Source organism: Danio rerio, chromosome 22 (genome assembly GCF_052040795.2).
Source record: "Danio rerio strain M-AB ecotype USA chromosome 22, GRCz13ab, whole genome shotgun sequence".
In the NCBI taxonomy this organism is placed as follows: domain Eukaryota; kingdom Metazoa; phylum Chordata; class Actinopteri; order Cypriniformes; family Danionidae; genus Danio; species Danio rerio.
Genome location: NC_141042.1, coordinates 12,757,501 through 12,772,500, shown reverse-complemented (window position 1 = coordinate 12,772,500; position 15,000 = coordinate 12,757,501). Strand labels below are relative to the sequence as shown.

The 15,000-nt window shown below is 37.7% G+C and overlaps 1 protein-coding gene across 2 annotated transcripts in view; it reads left to right on the top strand.

Annotated features, from left to right (window-relative positions):
- The window catches only part of zranb3 (zinc finger, RAN-binding domain containing 3), a 124,122-nt gene that overhangs the window by 98,585 nt on the left and 10,537 nt on the right, over nt 1–15,000 (top strand). For both annotated transcript variants that reach the window (XM_087304025.1, XM_087304026.1), the window contains 5 exons: nt 1,286–1,392; nt 6,498–6,599; nt 6,856–6,998; nt 8,890–9,027; nt 14,591–14,930. In XM_087304025.1, coding sequence (XP_087160151.1) covers nt 1,286–1,392; nt 6,498–6,599; nt 6,856–6,998; nt 8,890–9,027; nt 14,591–14,930 — 830 coding nt within the window. The remainder of the gene's footprint in view (nt 1–1,285; nt 1,393–6,497; nt 6,600–6,855; nt 6,999–8,889; nt 9,028–14,590; nt 14,931–15,000) is intronic.

Sequence of the window (15,000 nt, the reverse complement as noted above, 5' to 3'; positions counted from 1 at the left end):
GATAGATAGATAGATAGATAGATAGATAGATAGATAGATAGATAGATAGATAGATAGATAGATTTTACATAACCTTCTTACTGATATTTTTACATTATCCATGTTCCTATAATTTTCATCTCAAATTATGATAGATAGATAGATAGATAGATAGATAGATAGATAGATAGATAGATAGATAGATAGATAGATAGATAGATAGATAGATAGATAGATAGATAGATAGATAGATAGATAGATAGATAGATTTTACATAACTGTCTTACTGATATTTTTACATTATCCATGTTCCTATAATTTTCATCTCAAATTATGATAGATAGATCACCACATTGAAATGATCTATAAAACTATAGACATCACTGGAAACAAAGTATATATTTTGGAGCATTGCTCAACCAATAGTCTCATCTCCTACGGTTCGCATTTCATCTATATTTAGTTTATAATATCAGAATGTCCTATTTAAAAACTCCCAGGCCTTACCAATATTCCAGTGATTTTTTTTTTTTCACCAATAAACGTGAATAATTTCACTAACATTTTAACGTATATTATCATCCATATACTTCCATATGTCCACCATTCCAGTCACCAAATCTGAGAAGTAAAAGAGCAGCTTGGCCATTTGACCAAATATTTCCCATTCTGTTCCCTGCAACCCTTTAAAGCAGTAACCCCAGCCCTCGATGACAAAATTACCTTGTAAGAACAATCGCACGAGCACACCGTTGCAGTTAAAAGCACGTCTGTATGAAACACGCATAATAACTGGCCATTTTAAAAGCTAGACAATCGACTCGCGCTCACCTCCAGTGTGCAATTTCCAGACTCTGCTGGGCTGATCTTAACGCCCACCTTTACACACACAATCCCAGTTTCCCACCAGCGTACAGTGCGCATAATGGCTCTTTAATAACACAGTGTGATTGGCTAGTCAGCGACGGCTCAGCTATTTTAGGCCACGGTAGGGTTCTGGTAACTAAGACTCGCGGGGCGTCTTTACAGCGAGCCTGACCCAAATGAATGTAGAACAGCTCTGCGGGATGAAATCCGGTCGAATCCGACTTCTCAGATCGTTCCAGGTCACTCTGTACCTGCTTCGTTAGCGTTGTTAGCGCGCTAGTTTCTGCCGGCGAACCACCTGACCTTTATCAGGAGCATAATGATCATCCGCCGCTCTCGTCCTCTCATTGCCCTGTTCTCTTTATAACTTCCTTCTATTAGTCATTCAGAGTTTCCCATCATGCCTCCCTCCTTTTCTGTTCTTCTTCTTCTCCAATAGCTAATGATGATGGCGCTTATGAGGAGTCGGGTGACTGCGTTTCTGTGTACGACTGTCTGAAGTTCTGCGCCAGCAAAAACACTGACAGGATCTACATCCATGACAAGGTACTGAGTAAAAAAACTGAAGGACTCACTTGTAGGATTTCTGAAGGAAGCTGGTGCGAATCGTCTGTCCATATGAGTTGTATCTTGTATGACCTGATATTAACATTCCATTGTTTTGATACCTTTATATTGTATGTGTATGTACATACATACATTTATTTATGTATTTATTTGTTTACATATACACTACCTGACAAAAGTCTTGTCGTCAATTCCAATCTCTAGTTGATCATTTGAAAAAGTGGAACAAGGTAGATTATTTTTTGATGAATCATCTGTTAAACTGCATCCTAATCATCACAAATACTGAAAAAGACCTATCGGAACCCAAAATCAGTCAAGTTTGGGGAAGGAAAAATCATGGTTTAAGGTTACAAGAGATATGCAGAGTTGATGGCAACATCAACAGCCTGAGGTATCAAGACATTTGCGCTGCCCATTACATTACAAACCACAGGAGAGGGTAAATTCTTCAGCAAGATTGCACTCCACCTCATTCAGCCTTCACATCAATGTTCCAGAAAGCAAAGAAGGTCAAGGTGCTCCAGGATTGGCCAGCCCGGTCACCAGAGATGAACATTATTGAGCATGTCTGGTGTGAGATTAGGAGGAGGCATTGTAGATGCATTCAAAGGATCTTGATGAACTCTGGGAGTTTATTTGAGTCATTGCAGAGATGTATGGATCGAGTCCTCCAAGCTCATGGGAGTCAGACACAATATTAATTCTTTTTCCACTGCAGCATGACTTTATATTCTATACTGTACATTATTTCTGTTTAGTGACAAGCCTTTGTCTAAGCAAAGTCAGACCTTACTGTCTTAATTAAAAATCAAGGCATGATCATTTTTAATTTTAGTAAAACATAGCGTAATCTAGAGGTGTTTGCCTTTCATATAAGCTACTTCTGATACCAAATGATCAACTAGAAGTCAAGTTATTATTTGTTTTTCCTAAAACTTGGATAGGCGACAAGACTTTTGTCAGGTAGTCTGTGTGTATGTGTGACTTCTGTGCATAGATGTTTCCAAGTGGTTGGTTGCAGCTGGAAGGGCATCTGCTGCTTAAAACATATGCTGGATAAGTTGGCGGTTCACTCCGCTGTGGCGACCCCAAATTAATAAAGGGACTAAGCCGGGGGGAAAAAAAAAAAAAAAAATATATATATATATATATATATATATATATATATATATATATATATATATCAAAATAATAATAATAAAAAAAGTGCAAGTATATATATATATATATATATATATATATATATATATATATATATATATATATATATATATACTTGCACTTTTTTATTTTTATTATTTATTATTATTTTGTTTATATTTTTTGTATTTATGGTTCAACATCAGGGATACTACAATGAAGTGATAGATTTCAAAACACTTTCAATTATGATTGTAGCGGAAAGAGTTTTAATATTGAAAGTTCAGTTTACAAATGGTTTCATCTGTGAATCATTCATTCATTCATTCATTCATTTTCTTGTTGGCTTAGTCCCTTTATTAATCTAGGGTCGCCACAGCGGAATGAACCGCCAACTTATCCAGCACATTTTTACACAGCAGATGCCCTTCCATCCGTAACCCATCTCTGGGAAACATCCAAAAAACACATACACACACACTCGTACACTACGGACAATTTAGCCTACCCAATTCACCTGTGCCGCATGTCTTTGGACTGTGGGGGAAACCAGAGCACCCGGAGGAAACCCACGCAAACACAGGGAGAACATGCAAACTCCACACAGAAACGCCAACTGAGCCGAGGATCGAACCAGCGCCCTTCTTGCTGTGAGGCGACAGCACTACCCACTGCGCCAATTAGCCAATTAGCAATTAGTTTGTTGTTGTAAAAATTATTTGTCAAGCATATACATATAGTATAAATTAGGGGTTGCACAGACCTTGTCGATTTTAATGTTCTGCCATGACTCTTTTTTTTAATGTAGATTTTATTTCATGCTAACAATTGGAATTATTTTATATTAAATGTATCAATTGGGCGACGCGGTGGCGCAGTAGGTAGTGCTGTCGCCTCACAGCAAGAAGGTCGCTGGTTCGAGCCTCGGCTGGGTCAGTTGACGTTTCTGTGTGGAGTTTGCATGTTTTCCCTGCGTTCGTGTGGGTTTCCCCTACAAAAAACATGCGGTACGGGTGAATTAGGTAAGCTAAATTGTCTGTAGTGTATGTGTGTGATTGAGAGTGTATGGGCGTTTCCCAGTGAGGGGTTGCAGATGGAAGGACATCAGCTGCGTAAAAACATATGCTGGATAAGTTGGCAGTTCATACCGCTGTGGCAACCCTGGATTAATAGAGAAACTTGGCTAAAAAGAAAATGAATGTGTCAATTTATAGGTTTTGTGTATTAAAAAAATAGAATAGAAGAAAATCCACAAAACCTCCAAAAGACAGCCATGAAATAAAAAATAATAATACACACTTTTGATGGATAACGATGGCACACATGGTGAAACATTTCTCTTGTTTTGGTCGTTTTTCTCAACCCAATCTTACTGACGCAATCACAAGTCATCCTTACGACAACATTTCATCAACATTCGCCAATTATTTTACAGAACTGACACCCACACAAGCCAAATTCACAACCAAATGTCCAAGAAAACCAAATGTACGTCTACAAATGTTGAACATTTGATTTAAAGAAACTGCTTCAATTCAGACAAAAATGTATCTCTATTTCTTTCTTTCCAGCTCCACCAATATCTGTAGTAAATATTCGTTCAATTGGTCGAAGTTTTGGTGTTAATCTGAGGGCAAATGAAGTGCTGAACTTTCGTGGTTTCTGCACGCTGGGATTCTCCTAGTTCTCCTCAACTGTATTAAATGGAAGCAGATATAAGCGGGGGGGCTCCTAATTGACTTTGATTGAGAAATATTATCCGGCTCGGTTTTTTAATAAGAGCTTTTCCTGAGGCGATCTCAGTCGAGCGGTGATGAATGGGGGAGTTTAGCAGAAGGCTGGAGAAAAGACGCCTGCCGTGGGCTGCAGATGTAATATTTTGGGGGGAGCCGGACAGGTCCTTGTGGACCCAACGAGAGCAGGACCCACCAAAAGTTATCTCTCTTTTCAACTAAATGCACGCTTTCTATATATCATTTTGTACTATTCGAAGGCTTTATTCTGATTGGCTGATGATAAGCATTGTAAGGCGTGCCATTGTTTTGATATAAACGCACAGCTGAAGTGGCTTTTGACCGCATTAGAGTTCCATAGCACTACTCTCTGAAGGATTTCAGTTATTACAAAGCCCACAACAGTCAAAAATCACATCATAAAAGGCTTTTTGAAGACAAAACCCTGGCAAATGTCCTTAAACATAACATCTGAACAGTGTCTTTAGGTTTAGTAATTGTAATAAAAGAGGAATAATTGACACCTAACTGTTGAATTATTAGAAAATAATGCACACTCAAGACTTCATCGTATGCAGAATGACCCTGAAACGTCATGGATATGTTATTCTCCTAGATTTGCTGGAGTTTTTTCATTTTTTAGGTTATATTTACCACATATTTCTAAATATACAGTATATTATATATTTTTAATCCTTTAAATATGTATAAACTAATTTCTACAATTTTATGTCACATTAATTACATTTTTTTATGGTTTTACTTTCTCTTTTAATTTTTATAACAACAACTACAACGACAGTAGTAATAATAATAGTAACAATCATGTTTTTTATAATCATATAGTTATTATACAATAAAATCTTCAAACTTATAGTAAAATTAAAGGGCGTCTATGATGAAACTCAACTTTTAAAAGCTGTTTGAACAGAATTGTTTGTAGGTATAGTGTGTCCACAGTCATATTGGACTGGTAGAAACGTGATAAGTCTCTCTTTTTTTAATTTTCTAATGTTAAAATAGGATCTAAATCCCTGCAATTTTGAGGCCCACAGCAACGTGACGTAGGAATGCGGTTTCCCCACCCACCGAATTGATTGACAGCCGCGTATTAACATGTCTCTGTAGTAACACCTATAATTAAATCCACAAGACGAGACGTGCGGAAAGCAACCGGGGTTAAAAGATCTGTTCCAACTCTCTGTGATCATCTGCACCTCAAGTATGAGTTTTACAAGTTTAAAACATTTTTAAGTCAGTGCACGGTTGTAATAAAGACACTAAAATTGCTGTAATTCATCACCACAGCCGCATAGTGTCAGTACACTTATAAAAGTAGATTCTTCAATCCTGGATTGTGGACGTTAAATCAGGATTTTTTTGTACATTAACATAATGGATGTCCATACAGCAGTGGGTATTAATGTATATCCTGTCACATTTGCCAAAACTTTTTAAGAACATTGTGTGTGACTCGTCATTGCAGAAAAGCTTGAAATCGAAAGGTTCTTACTGTAGTTAGACTTCATTCATAGGCTTCATTCTTGTTTGTCACTGTGCTGTTTATCTTCATGAAGGCTAAATGCATCAGAGCAAAACAGACAGATCTCTACAGCTCTGACACGCACGTAGGAACGGTGGGCGGGGAGAACCAGCTCATTTGCATTGAAGGCAGCAATAACAGCTACAATGCCCTTACAGCTCAAATTTTCCACATGCAGAAAGGTGTAAGAATAAATCTGAAACTTTACAAAAACATTTTGGAGACACAAAAGACTTCTTAAATCTTGAAAAGGGGGTAAAATAGGTGCCCTTTAAAAAAAATTACAACACTGACAGTTTGTTTATATAGCAATGATTAAAAACAATTGTCCAATGTGCTTCAAAATAACTAAACAACACAACAAGAGTGTGTCAAAGACAAAATCAAGTTTAAAAAATACCAAAAATAAAAGAAAAGCAACTATTTTAGCTGCTCAAAATAAATTATGGTTAAAAATACATTAATTAATCCCAATGTGATTTGGATTTGGTTATTATTAGCTATTTAAACATTCATTTTTTTAGTTTATGAATTATATCAGCTGCTATATTCAAAGCGTTAGTGAGTTTTATATTGTCAATAATATAGTGAATTGTAAACATGCAATATATGTTTATGTTCTCTAAGAAATCTGTGTATGTGTGTGTGTGTGTGTGTGTGTACAGGATGGTCTCCCACTCCACTGTAACTTCATTCCCTTGGATATCAGACTGCAGAACTGGGATGAACTGCCACCAGAATTCAATCACAGCCAGAACAGGAGACAGGTGTGTGTGTGTGTGTGTGTGTGTGTGTGTGTGTGTGTGTGTGTGTGTGTGTGTGTGTGTGTGTGTGTGCGTGTGCGTGTGCGTGTGTGCGTGTGCGTGTGTGTGTGTGCGCGTGTGTGTGTGCGCGTGTGCGTGCGCGCTTGCACGTGAGTGTGTGTGTCACCATCTTCAAGCACTGTTTCATCAGATGTCTTGAAACACATCTCTCTGTGTGTGTGTGTGTGTATATATATATATATGTGTGTGTGTGTGTCAGGTTGTGCGGTTTGTGCGTGAGTGGAGCTCTCTGACTGCGATGAAGCAGAGGATGGTGAGGAAGAGTGGAAGAGTGTTTCACAGCCCAATCCTGCTGCTGGAGGAGCTCACACAATCACAGCGGAGACACAGCAGCACCTCAAGGCATGAACACACACACACACAAACACACATTCAAAGATTCACATACACTGTCAAACGCTTGGGATGTGTGGGTGGATCTCAGTCAGATTGGCTCAGATGTTCGTGTCAGTCAAATTATGCTTCTATACAAAATTAAGCAACCGAGAGGAAATTCTCAGTTGTCTATATTTATCATTTAGAGTTATAGTGTTGGATTAAAGAGTATTTTTTTCTTTTATTCTGTAAACTAATGATGACATTTAATCCAAAATGTAAAATAATAATGTTATTTATAATATTTTTTGGAATAAAATAATAAGCTGTTAATGTCAAAATAGAAATATACACTTACCGGCCACTTTATTAGGTAAACTTGTCCATATGCTTGTTAATGCCCATTAGTTCCAATTGAGGCATTGTGTCAACACCACAGCCTTCCTGAGTATTGTTGCTGACCATGTCCATCCCTTTATGACCCCAGTGTACCCATCTTCTGATGGCTTTTTCCAGCAGGATAATGCACCATGTCATAAAGCGTGAATCATTTCAGACTAGTTTTTTGAACATGAAAATGAGTTCACTCTACTCAAATGGCCTCCACAGTCACTAGATCTCAATCCAATAGAGCATTTTTGGGATGTGGTGGAACAGGAGATTCGCCACATAAATGTGCAGCCGACAAATCTGCAGCAACTGCGTGATGCTGTCATGTCAATATAGGTGCGTTTCCAGCACCTTGTTGAGTCTTTGCCACCAAGGATTAAGGCAGTTCTGAAGGCAAAAGTGGGTCCAACCCAGTACTAGTAAAGTGTACCTAATAAAGTGGCCGGTGAGTGTAGCTTTTTAGTAACATTAAACATATCTTTAAATAAACTTATTTTCAATTTACTGTATTATTGATTAGGTAGTTATTTTAAGTATTCATTTTCTTTAAGTATTTAATACACATCTTTTAAAATAATTTTTTATGGACTTAAACTGCTAAGCAGAATATAATTATTAATATTTATTTATTTATTTATATTTTAATAACAATACTTTTTGTTTTGTTTATTATTATTATTTATTTATGTATTTATATTTTTTACATTTAATAATAATACTTTTTGTTTTGTTTTTTATTATTATTATTATTACATATAAATTATATCTCTAGCTGGGTGAATACTGTCATTTATTTTACATTAATCATATTTCACATTCAATATATATGATGTGATTATTCAGGGTGTCCGTGGGGTCTTGAAAGGTATTTGAAGTTGATTAAACAATTTATAGAAATTTAGGGCCCTTAAAAAGTCTTAAATGCTGTTACAAGGTATTAAATTTTGCATCATTTTTGATTATACAGTTGTATAATTATAGTTGTATGCTGAAGTTTGAAATTTTAGGATGCTGTGTAGTTTATGAAATCAATAAAATCATGCCGTATATTTGATGTCACACTACTTGGCTTACTGCAGTAAACAAAGCAGCCCCATTTTTTTCTGCTGGTCTATAGGTGAAGCCTTCTGGATTAACATTTTTATAAAGTATATGAATACTGTTTTAGTTTAGGGTTAGTTTCCTACAATCTATATTTAGTGAATATGTTTGCAATCGTCAGCAATGTTACTTGTTGAGACCTAAAGTGGTGATGAGGTCTTAAAATGTATTGAAAGAGTCTTAAAAAAGGTTTAAATAAAAAAAAAAGGGTCTTGAATTTTACCCTCTGATTCCTGTATGTACCCTTTTATTGGTGCTGTGTTTTATAATTTGAGCTTTGAGTGTTTTTGACTAATTACACTGGCTGAGTTTGTTGTTCTGTTACACAAATACCAGCTCTGTGTGTATTGCGGTGGCAGATACTGTGCTGCCCTCTGCATGGCACACAATGTTCCTCTGTGGCACTCAAAGTCTCTCTCTCTTTCAGGTACCTCTCCAAACACGATGTGGCTCAAACCTCCATCGCTGTGGCCCAAAAAGAGGGCGGAGCCTTACGCATCATCAACAAAGACAGTGTTGCCTTTAAAAGAACATCCACATCTAAACCTGCTGACCCCCCTAACAGGTCTGACCATTTAAAATAATTACTTATAATAATAGCATCCTAGCATTGCCCACTGAGCATTTCAAATGTTAAATTCATCAGGAGATAGAAAAGCGCTCTAAACCTTTGTTAAGAACATCAAAGCACTGCCATATAAACACTTAGAACCAACTAGCAGTATGACAATCGTCAAGAATATCATGGCAACAACAGCTACATCTACTTAGCAAGCACATAGATAAAATCCCACTAAACCCTATGAGGAACATCACAGCAACACTGTAGACACTTGGTTGCTCTAAAGGGGTTCCTCAAGGCTCTGTTTTGAGACCCATTTTATTGTCTCTGTTTATTATTGATTTGAATGGAGAATTTAAAGATATTTATATTCAGATACAGCTACGTTAATAAATATTTGGAGATCGACACAATTCTAACAGTTTTGGCTCTAAACACCCACACAATGGATTTGAAATGAAACAAACAAGATGTGCTTCTCCTACAGACTGTCAGCTTTAATGTAAGGGTGTTTACATCCAAATCAGGTGATCTCTGTAGGAATCACAACAGTTTGCTTATGTGCCTCCCGCTTGTTAAGGGACCAAAAGTAATTGGACAGAATAATGAACTTTCACTTTTAATACTTGGTTGCAAATCCTTTGCAGTCAATTGCAGCCTGAAGTCTGAAGAGCATAGACATTACAAGACACTGGGTTTCATTCCTGGTGGTGCTCTGTGAGCCCTCTACTGCAACTGTCTTTAGTTTCTGCTTGTTCTTGCATTTTCCCTTCAAATTCATCAAGCAAGTGAAATGCAAGTGAAATGCAAGCTCAATCGGATTCAGATCAGGTGATTGACTTGGCCGTTGCATAAAATTCCACTTCTTTCCCTTCAAAAACTCTTTGGTTGCTTTTGCAGTGTGCTTTGGGTGATTCTCCATCTGCACTGTGAAGCGCTGTATAATGAGTTCTGAAGTATTTGACTTCATATAAGGAGCAAATATTCTCCGAAACACTTCAGAATTCATCCTGCTGCTGTTGTCAGCAGTCACATCATTATTAAATACAAGAGAACCACTTCCATTGACAGCCATACATGCCCACGGCATGTCACCATGCTTCACTGCTTAGAATCAGGAGCAGTTCCTTTTCTTCTCCATACTATTCTCTTCCCATCACTCTGGTACATGTTGATCTCATCTGTCCATAGGATGTTGTTCCAGCACTGTGAAGGCTTTTTTTAGAACTCTAATCTCACCTTCCTGATTTTGAGGCTCACCAATGGTTTACATCTTCTGCATTTACTCTGGTGTAGTCTTTTCTTGATTGTTGACTCTCACAAACATACGCTTACCTCCTGGAGAGTGCTCTTGATCTGGCCAACTGTTATGAAGGGTGTTTTTTTCACCAGGGAAAGAATTCTTCAGTCGTCCACCAAAGTTGTTTGCGTGGTCTTCCGGGTCTTTAGGTGTTGCTAAACTCACTGATGCATTCTTTCTTTTTAAGCATGTTTAGTTGTTTTGGCCATGCCTAATGTTTTTGCTATCTCTCAGATGGGTTTGTTTTGTTTTTTTCAGCCTAACGATGACATGCTTGACTGATAGTGACCGCTTTTTGGATCTCATCTTGAGAATTGACACCAACACTGACTCCAAATGCAAATAGCACACTTGAAATGATCTCTGGACCTTTTATCTGCTCATTCTAATTGGGATAATGAGGGAATAACAAACACCTGGCCATGGAACAGCAGAGAAGACAACTGTTCAATTACTTTTGGACCCTTAACAAGTGGGAGGCACATATGCAAACTATTCGTACATCGTTCCAGATTACTTTATTAATAAGTGATTTGAGTCATTGCAAAGATGGATGTATGCAGTCCTCCAAGCTCATGGGAGTCATACATAATAGTTCTTTCTTAACTACACCCTGACTTTATGTTCTGTACTGTACATTATTTCTATTAAGTGACGACTTTTGTCTAAACAAAGTCAGACCTTACTGTCCTAATTAAATTATTAAAATTAAGGCATGATCATATTTTGTTTAGGTAAAATAAGTGTTTGCCTTTCATATAAACCACTTCTGATACCAAATGATCAACTTGAAGTCAAGTTATTATTTGTTGTTCATAAATTTTGGATAGGCGACAAAACGTTTCTAAGGTAGTGTATAAATTGTGTAATTATTAAGACAGAGAAAACTAAAATTTCTCAAGAACATCATCTCAAAACCACCTAGCAACGCTTTGACAGCCGTCAGGAACATCATAACAACCACATAGCAGCGCCCACTCAGCAACTAGTGAGTATTTCAAACGTCAAGTACGTCAGAACACAGAAAAAACCTCTAAACCTTCTCCACACCGGGTCTGATGAAGCGACCACACACACACACAAGCGAGTTCTCACAGGAACGAGAACAACGCCGCAATCGCTGATGAAGTCATCAACTCTCTCTCACACACACACACACACTCTCTCTCCCTGTCAGCCACGGCTTGGCTTTTTGATCATATGTGACAGCTGTTTCCTTTCATACTTTGTCGGCGTGAGGAAAAGTCATCAGACTTTGTTCTTGTCCTCAAACCGACGGCTGCTACCTCAGGTGGAGCTAATCCACAAATGGAAATGAATACATATAGTTTCTCACTTTTACTTTCAGATCATCAAATTACTTCTTCCTCGCGGTCAGGGTGAAGAGTGCCGCTGACAGATACACATTTATGAATTTGCATTGCTCTTGGATTAAAAAAAAAATGTGTGTGTATATACATATGTGTGTGTCTGTGTGTGTATATATAGCGCATCAAGTGACAATTTATTCGTAAAAAGTGCATTTGCGCATGTAATTACGTGTGTAGTAGTGAGCGGTTAACCTTGTAAACCTGGGATGCGAGTGTGTTCAAGAATGCTTAGTGCAGAGGATAAGGGCTTAATCCACACACATGCGAGTGCTGCAGCGTCGCCATGGAAACCGGGGGAAGGAAAAAATTGCGACGTACTGAGCGCTGTCTGGGGCTGGATATTTTTAGGTGATGGAGAGAGAAGCGAGAGGAAGAAACGGGAGAGAAAGTGAGAACTGATGGAGGGCTGGGGAGAAAGTGTTTTGCGGAGGAAGTTTAGACTAGTTAGTGTGGTGAGGGAGGGCTGGAATCATATTTTGGACTAATTTGATTTCAGCCGTATGTAATAATGAATGTATTTTTTGGACAATGGGTTGGGGGTGGTGATGAGGAAAATCTAATGATGTTGGAGCTGTGGTTTAGTGGTGTAGACTAGTCAGTGTGCTGAAGATACTGTTATAATCTGGTGAATTGAGACTTCGTTGGTTAAGATGGTGATTAATTCATTCATTTTCTTTTCGGCTTAGTCTCTATTATTATTCTTCAGTGTTCACCACAGCGGAATGAGCTGCCAGCTTATCCAGCATATGTTTTACGCAGTGGATGCTCTTCCAGTCACAACCCATCGCTGGGAAACACCCATACACTCTTGCATTCACATACATACACTACGGCCAATTTAGTTTATTCAATTCTCCCATAGCGCATGTCTTTGAATTGTGGGGGAAACCCACAGCAACTCCACACAAAATGTCAGCTGACCCAGCCAGGGCTCGAACCAGCAACCTTCTTGCTGTGAGGTGATTGTGTTACCCACTAAGCATCGAAACACTTAATTTCTCCAAAGGGCTTTCACAAGGCTTTATTTTGGCACCCATTTTGTTTTCTTTGTTTAAAAATGATTTATGTGGTGTATTTAAAGATCTAAATGTGTCATGTTTATTAACAATAACATTTCATTTAGTAACTGATGGCGCCGTTTTATTTTTTCTTTTCTTTTCTTTTTTTAAACAAACATATACAGTTGAAACCAGAAGTTTACATAGACTCTAAAAAAGGAACATAACCATTTTTTTAAAAAATGTCTGATGGTAAATCATACTAAATGTTTGCTATTTTAGGTCTGTTAGGATTACCTAAATGATTTACATTTGCTAAATGCCAGAATAATGAGATTTTTTTGTGTGATTTTTTTTTTTTTTTTCTAGACAGTCAAAAGTTTACATACATGTCCTTGTTTTTTTTTAGCTTTGCTTTTAAACTGTATAACTTCCACAAGCTTCTCACAAAAGTTTGAAGGAATTTTGGCCCATTCCCCCTGACAGAATCGGTGTAACTGAGTCAGATTTGTCTTGCTCGGATGAGCTTTTTCAACTCTGTAAACAAATGTTCTATAGGATTGAGCTCAGGGCTTTGTGATGGCCACTCCAAAACATTCCCTCTGTTGTCCTTAATGCCCATTTTAACTAATTTGGCAGTATGCTTAGGGTCATGGTTCGTATGGAAAACCCATTTGTGGCCAAGTTTTAATTTCCTGGCTGATGTCTTGAGATGTTGCTTCAGTATTTCTACATAATGTTCTTTCTTCATGATGCCACGTGGACCCGTCCCTCCAGCACCAATTTAGCAAATTGTAATCTGGCTTTTTTTATTCTGGCTTGTTGATTTTCCCATCTTGTTACACAAATACTATTCTATAGTTGTACCTCTAATTAACTTAAATGTTGTCAATTAGCCAATCAGAAACTTTCAAAACCCTCACACCATCATCTGAGCTTTTTCAGAGGCAGAAATTTGATAATCATAACTTACCAAAAAGAGAGAAAGTTTAGTCACATTAACATCTGACTTTTTTAAAATGGTTATGTGCCTTTTTATACGGTGTATGTAAACTTCTGGTTTCAACTGTACATATGCAGAAGGACTTTTAATTTTGCAGTAACCTGGGTCAAACATTTCCGGTAAACTTTCTGCAGTTACAAAATCTGTACATTTAGGGTCAGGTGCTTGCGTGCTTTAATAAATCTTCTTTATAGTATCAGTTCAATGAAATGATTATTTGTAGTAAACAATATTATTATTGTTATAAGATATAGTTTTATAATTGTAAAATGTCATTAATATTAATAATAATAATATGTTTACTACTACTACTACTAAAATAATAATATTAATAATGATAATAATATTTAAAAACAGTAACAACAACTACTAGTATTAAAAACTACTAGAACAACAACAACAATCAGTATTATTATTAGTAACAACAACTAGTAGTAGTAGTTGTAGTAGTAACAACTAGTAGTAGTAGAAACAACAACTAGTAGAAGTAATAGTAACAAGTAGTAGTAGTAACAACAACTACTAGTAGTATTCATATTAGTAGTTACAACTACTACTAGTAGTAGTAATAGTAGTAGTAGTAGTAGTAGTAACAAAAACTAGTAGTAGGTAGTTACAACAACTAGTAGTTGTAGTAGTAGTAGGAACAACTAGCCGTAGAAGTAGTAAGACCTACTAGTACTATTGGTAACAACTAGTAGTAGAAGTAGTAGTAGTAGTAATCAATCATAATAATAATAATAATAAATAATATTCCATTATCATTTAGCAATTGCATAGCATCAGTGTAAAAAATAACTTTTTTATTATTTCCTTAACAGACGAGCACCATTTAACATTTCTTCTTCATCAAACATATTTAAATCTCCTTATTCTAAAATGTGTGTGTCTGCAGGGAACCTGAGAGCTCTGCGTGTGTTCAGACGGACCCCTCAGCCGGTTTCCTGCAGGCCGTGGACTCGTCTGGGACGCCCCTGTGTCTAAGCTGCCAGAAGCCCAGCGGGGAGCAGCACGGCTGGGCAGGAGGCTTCTGCAGCCCGACCTGCATGGAGGACTTCCAGCTGCGCTCCAGCCAGGCCTACATGCGGGCCCGCGTGCTGGAGGCCGAGCAGGGTATGTGTCAGCAGTGCGGACTCAACGCGCACCAGCTGTACCTGCAGGTCCGGGACGCCCCGCTCACACACCGCAAGGACATGCTGGATAACACCTGGCTGGCACAGCTGCCCCTTAAACAGGTCAGATCTTACGAGAGCCTCTGGTGGCGTTTCTACATTGGAGTCGGTCACCATGCTTAGTGTGTTGGTT